This window comes from Thermoascus crustaceus, assembly GCF_041956765.1.
Source record: "Thermoascus crustaceus strain CBS 181.67 unplaced genomic scaffold VTN00scaffold_2, whole genome shotgun sequence".
Lineage (NCBI taxonomy): Eukaryota > Fungi > Ascomycota > Eurotiomycetes > Eurotiales > Thermoascaceae > Thermoascus > Thermoascus crustaceus.
In genome coordinates this window covers 3,544,499-3,550,905 of record NW_027192528.1, presented here as the reverse complement: position 1 = coordinate 3,550,905, position 6,407 = coordinate 3,544,499, and the positions used below count along the sequence as shown (strand labels likewise).

The 6,407-nt window shown below is 53.1% G+C and overlaps 2 protein-coding genes across 2 annotated transcripts; both read right to left on the bottom strand.

The window, feature by feature from the left end:
• Window positions 1-93: 93 nt before the first annotated feature.
• VTN00DRAFT_4794 (uncharacterized protein) lies at window positions 94-1,992 on the bottom strand (the record flags this gene model as incomplete). Its single annotated transcript, XM_069431255.1, has 6 exons — window positions 94-141; window positions 210-268; window positions 367-474; window positions 552-953; window positions 1,037-1,259; window positions 1,333-1,992. 6 exons carry the CDS (start codon window positions 1,990-1,992, stop codon window positions 94-96), a joined length of 1,500 nt encoding a protein of 499 aa, XP_069290309.1.
• Window positions 1,993-3,551: 1,559 nt separating this feature from the next.
• On the bottom strand, window positions 3,552-6,057 carry VTN00DRAFT_4793 (uncharacterized protein; the record flags this gene model as incomplete). Its single annotated transcript, XM_069431254.1, has 2 exons — window positions 3,552-5,456; window positions 5,521-6,057. 2 exons carry the CDS (start codon window positions 6,055-6,057, stop codon window positions 3,552-3,554), a joined length of 2,442 nt encoding a protein of 813 aa, XP_069290308.1.
• Window positions 6,058-6,407: the final 350 nt, after the last annotated feature.

Here is a 6,407-nt window from a genome sequence, read left to right as displayed (position 1 = left end):
TTTTTTTTTTTCTTTTGCTATTCGTTCCTGATCTTCACACTTCACATCCGGGGTTCAGGTCAGGTTCAGGGTTCGTGATCAACTAACACTTAACTAACTGGTGACCCGATGCAAGATAGGTGACATGAGGATACCGAGCAGCTAATAGATAGGGTCAGAAAAGTGGTCGATTTAAATTTATAAAAGCAAAAAGTACGGTTCATACGTACCCATCCTTCGAGATACTGCTCGTTCTTTCTCAGCTCCTCATACTTTCCATCTAGGTGTCCTGATTAGTTTTTGTTACGTCAGCGCAGGAAAATATAACGATGAGGGATAATTTCTGGAAATATATTAATAGGTCTATATGTATATATTAAAACTCACCTGCAGTACGATGTAGGACGTCCTTGACAGCCATGTCCTCTTCCAAGCTGTCCAGAAACTCCTCCGCCTCCTCGCTAGTTCCAACCTGGCTGATGAGGAACGTTACCGCTTAAAAAGTGAATGGGTTAGCTTGTGTGTCTACATCTCTGAAAAGGTAAGGTTCACGGGTATATCATGCTACCTACCTTTAGGCGGGTAGCCTTTCTCCTTTAGCTTCTTGGTGCACTCTACTATTGCGTTTCGGAATTCATCCTGCTTTTCCCCCGTAGGGCAGCCATCCGTGATGGTCAAGATCACATATGGTCGTTCCAGGCGGTCGCCACGGTCGAGGACGTCGTAGATGAACGGCTTCAGGATCTTCTCCCTCAGATTACGTCCGATTGCCGTTCCGCCAACGGGCACGAATTCCAGCTTACGTTCGATCGCATCCGCATCAAGATCGTCACATTCCGTGTCGGACAGGTTGATGAAACGGAGATGCACGCCTTTGTTATCCGGCACTGCTCGGGTGGCAATGTTGGTCATCCGTTTGACTAGGTCTCGTTGCGATTCCATCCGATTGTCCATTTGCATTGAGCCGCTGTCATCTGTTGGCAACTCTCTGCTTAGCTTGAGGGATCTTTCAATTGATGCAGTCTTTTTTTTCTTTCTTTCTACGGGCTTGACTCACCACAGTACAGGACTGGCTGATACAAGGCCAAGGTGGTCAGGTCTCGGATCTGATCGGGAGTGTTGAGCTTGTTGCTCGGGTCATTCTTGACCTCGACGGCTTTGGCCGCTACCTTCTCGATGAACGGGTCACCGGGAGGGAAGAAATCATCGAGGCCATTCTTCGCCACGTAATTGTGGACGTTCCTCGTGAAATCGGCGACAGTTCGAGGGTTCTCAATTTCCTGTTGCGAGAGTCTAGCGGTTAGCCCAATGGAAATATCATCAAATGACAGGAGGGGAGGTCTGTTGTCCTACCTCTGCAATGTTGCTGTCTGGTTCGTTCGATTGATCCGAACGGAACCACCCATAGACCTTGGCCACGACGCCCTCAACGATGCCGATTATATACCCGAAATTGACATAAGAGAGGATGAACAGGAGGAATCTGACAACGAGAGCCGTCAAACTGAATCGACTCTTCATCCGTTCGTCCTTGGGGAGGATGGCCTTCCGAATGGCATGACTAGATGACTGCTCCGCGAGAACCTGTGCCGTCTCGCCACGGTCATTTGCCCTGGTCAACGACGCACCAGCATCAACGAGCAGTTGGATGACTTCGGGGTCTTGCGCCTTTGTGATGGCCACCATCAGCGGCGTTTCGTTTTCGCACATATCGCTCGTATCGTCGACTCCTGCATTGTACGCGAGGAGCAAGTGGACCGCAAGGGGCCGGTTCCTCTCTGCGTTCGCTGCCAGATACAGAGGCGTCTTTCCGTCCCGGGTTTTGTTGTTGGCATCAGCGTTGTGTTGAAGCAACAGCTTCACGACGTTGGCATGGCCTCCTTTCGCAGCTGCCGCAAGTGGTGTGAAGCCTGTTGCGGGATCTTCGGTGTCAATGGGGAGACCTGCTCTGAGGTAGCTCTCCAGTTTCTCGCGGGTCAGAGACCCGTTCTGTGCATCGTCATAAATGCCCATGGTGGCAGGGTCGGTTCAAAGCAAGTTGAAAGACAATCAACTGGAGAGGAAGGTGGAATTGATCTTGTTAGAGTCCTCGAGGTGATCCGGTCTGGTGACGGGATGGCTCTATTTGTATGTTGATGGCGGCAATACCGTCGTCAGCCTCAACACAATCCAGACTGATTCTCTCCACGAGAGCTATGCTGATCGACCTAGCTCTGTATGCAGACACGTATCCAGTGCATGACCCGGAAAATTTTTTGGAATGACGTGAATCCTTCGAGAAGATGTGGCAGGGCATCAATCTGATTGCGCACGTCGTCTACAGAGTAACAATGGACCCAATGAATCGAAGCAGGATCAGTCGACCAGAGTGAGGCTCGCATCAGCGAGCACGTTGGGCTGGAAGAGGTCTGTGTTTTCCGCATCAAACTGAAGGCAACCATGATAGAAAAAATAAAGGCAAATTGAGGGGGAGGGGTAGCAGAGCCTCGTTTGTCCCTCTTCAGAGAGGCTTTTACGCCAATTCAGCCTCAAGTCCCCTCTCGATCCTACAAAACGCTCTCTTACTGGCTGGCCTTGCGTTTCAATAATTGCCTGGCCAGAGCGGCTCGCATAACCTTTGACCATATTAGGAAACTCACCGTTTTTCAAGGCTGGTCGTATTTAAAAATATCCAGTGATAGAGAAGTCATAGCTCTTTAGCAGGTTCCTGCCTCGTCGGTAGTAGTGGTGTTGCAGTATGGCCCTGCATAGTACATAGTAGTATGCCTCATGGGCATATGCTTTCTTGGATGATGTCAGGCAGCGTGCCTGTAACCCGCAACACAAAAATGAGACATGAACTGTCACTGGGCTTGGTTCGACCCCCCACGCTCCGGCAGTTGTGATCCAGTAGTTTGGAGAGGTGCTCGATGGACCTTGACCCAGATGGAAGAATTATTGAAGTGTCTATATCTATGTCCACTTGGTCGTATCCATCGATCCGTTGTCCCATTTCTGCCCGACAATACAGCCTCATCTTTTGCGATATGTAACCGTTATGCACCGGTGATCAAGTCACGGTTCGCCTTTCGCCACTGCGGCTCCCAGTTCCCTCGTGCGATCGATCGCGTGATCCGCTGGAAGCGCCAGATCATTTTTGTTTGCGTGTTTGTTGTGACTTAAGATTGACACTCGACTCGCTCCCGCCAGCCGACTTGGATCCGAGTATCCCGTGAGGTGAGCCTAGGTACCTAGAGCGCTGGACAAGCCCTCTCGAAGGGAACATGGGGGAAGGTAAACCTGACCACTAGCTGATGATAATCTCGCTGGGGTTCACGGACCACAAGTCAATATCGACCGAAATCTGTACAGTGCAAACGTCATTGTGCATTAGCTTAAGCGGGCTCCTACAGCCTTGGAATTCTCCAGGTTTAGTGGAGTGGAAATCGACTAATTGGGTGTATAGCACTTTTCTAGACTACTCTGGAAAATTTCTTTCCTGCAGCTCACTGTCCAATTCAGAGATCCACTAGTCCTGTCGGTGTGATACTCTAAGGGTTTTTCCCACGGTCCCTTTCGGCGCCTGGTGGGGTTTACATCGGAAGAAGCTTCACCTTCTGGGCGTGCGAGGAGCGTCCACTGCGCTTCTCCCGCTCTGCTAGATAGTATCTCTGGCCGACCAGATGGATTTTCTTTCGGTCCGTCTTGTTCGAAGCCGTTCGTGGCATCCACGTCGTCAGCAGGAAGACTGTGGGGATCATGTAAGCCGGCAAGACCTGGGCGATGGCCCTCCTGATGTTTCCCACCGTTTCTGCCGCAAAGGGATCCTCGGCCGCATCCTCGAGAAGAGGCTCTCCCTTGGGTGAAGTGGCCCTGCCCGCCGGGTGGTCGTCCAGATAGAGAAAAGCCGTCAATACGGGGTCTTCACGGCCGTCAATGATGCCCAGGAGGTCGACCACAATGGCGTCACGGGGTGACAGGCATTTCCGCGCTTGGTGTTCAACTTCCACAGCGTCAATGCGGCAGCCATCCAGTTTCAGGATTGTGTCCTTGCGCCCGATGTAGTCGATTGTGCCGTCGTGATTCCACCGTCCCAGGTCGCCCGATCGATAGAGCCGCGCCGAGCACCGTTCTGGATGCATCCCGGCCATCCAACGCGGCGCTTTCTCGAGAAACACTGCTTCGGTGCGGCGGCGGAGGGAGGTATCGTCGAGATAGCGACGGGAAAGATGCGGCCCTTCCATGAGCAGCTCGCCCACAGCCCCAACGGGCATCAGCTTGTCGGGCGACGACGCATCCACCACCCAGATGGCGCCGCTCGCCGGACGGCCAATATTACTCCCCCCTCTTCCAAGATGAAGTTGATCGTTGTACGCACAGCAGATGGCAACTTCGCCCATGCCATACTGATTGACCAGTTTTGTCGTGCTGCCCGTCCACTTGGACAGCAAGTCTTTTGGAAGGGGTTCTCCGCCCACACAGAGCAGCTCTAAGCACTGCACATCCGCCGGATCAAGCTTGACGGCCACGGTCGGTGTGAGAAAGGTGATATTGGCCTGCAGATGGTTGATACTGTCGGCTAGGTCCTGAACTGTCTTTAAGGGCCCGGGTACGCAGCAGCAGCCGCCGATGATCAGGGGCACCAGGAACTCTAGATTGCTGATGTCGAACGCGTAGTCATCAAACTGAAAGAACCTTGTGTGCGGACCCAATCGGAGGTTGCGTGCATAGTTGCGGACGGCGGTCGCGTACGATTGATGGGCCTGGATGATGCCTTTTGGCTGGCCGGTACTGCCCGAGGTAAAGAGGACCACGCAGGCATTATCGCTGCGTACCGTCTCACAGGCCGGGGCAGTGTTTCCAGCCGGCAGACGTCGTAGCCATTCCGGCGTCACGGCGACAATGGTTGGGACGAGGGGTCGAAATCGCTCGGCGAACCGGGCATCACAGACCAGAACGTGCGCCTTAGCACGACAGATGACGGAGCCAAGATAGGCAGGTGGATTGCTGGCATGGATGGAGATGTAAGCTCCTCCAGCGCGAAGGATAGCCAGACGCGTTACAATGGCCCAGGTTGACTTGTCGAAGCAGCTCAATACAAAAGTCTCGGGCTGGACTCCGAGTCTGACGAGGTGATGGGCTAGTCGCAACGAGAGATCGTCCAGTTCGCCGTAGGTCAGATCGCCATCCCATGAGCAGACCGCGATCCGATCGGGATGTAGGCGGCATTGCTGCACGATCAGGTCGTGCACGCACTCGTCCTCAGCGAGGGAAATACTCTGCGTTAATTTGTGAATAATATGTCGATCGTGGTCGGAACATACATCCACATCCAGGAGTTTGAGACCATCCGGCACTGTCACGATTTGCGAGAAGATGTGTTGGAACGTGCGCAGAATGCCCTCCGCCATGTCGTTGCCTGTCTGGGATCGCCCAAACTCCAGGCCGGCGACGACGTGGCCGTGGGCTGCTTTCGTTATCTTCAAGGCCAGATCCACCTTTTGGGACAACTTGATTAGCATCGTCCAATAGATTCATGCGCAAGACTCCATGCAGACTTACGGCAGGATCGACTCGCAGCCTTGATTGTCGCCTTCCCTGCTCGCGTTCAGGTTCATGTTCCTCTTCATGGTAATAGATCGCCGTATTGCAGAGGTGACGCCTGAGGTGCCCCTCGACCACGCGAATGTCATATCCAGTGGGAGGTGCCAAAACGGCGGATGTCTGTGCTGTTTCGAGGCGCTGCAGAAACGCATAGATGACGTCCTCGCTGTCGATCCGGAGAATATAGAGCGCCGGATTACCGTTGGTGTCTACGGTCTGTTCATCGTAGCCAAAACAGAGGATGTCCGCTGGGACGAAGCACCGGAGGGTCAAGGTCCATGCTGCCTTCAACACCGTTTGCAGAGAGATCCCCCGATCTATGAGCGATGGTTCGATCGTTCCCCACTGTTCCTCCAGAACCAGGTCGACGGGTCCTCTGGTGGAAGCGTCATCGCCGGTTGTTGTCGGGGTAAGATTCGAGGCCGGAAGCAGGCACGGGCGAAAGCGTTCGGGCTGCGCATCCAGTGCCTCATTCTTGGTGAGCAATGGTGACATTTTCAATAGGTTAGGTAGTCAGAAGATGTACTTGGGCAATGATGAAAGGGGTTTTCTTCCTTTGCTTCTTTGTAGATTCATTCTGATGACATCCATCCCTCTGCCCTGATCGCTTTGAAATAGAGGTGCCGATGGAGGAATGTCATCTTCACGGATTCCCTACATCACATCACCATCACTCATGGAAACGTGTCGGACTGAAACCAGCGTCGTGTCATTGTCACAATGCTCCATGGGATAGCTGTGCCATTATGGAGCGTCCATAACCAGCTTCTCGTGATCGGGGGATGAGTTCCATGCATCTGCAACTTCCACAGAGATCTTGCACCCGAGGCGGTGCAGGGTCGTCG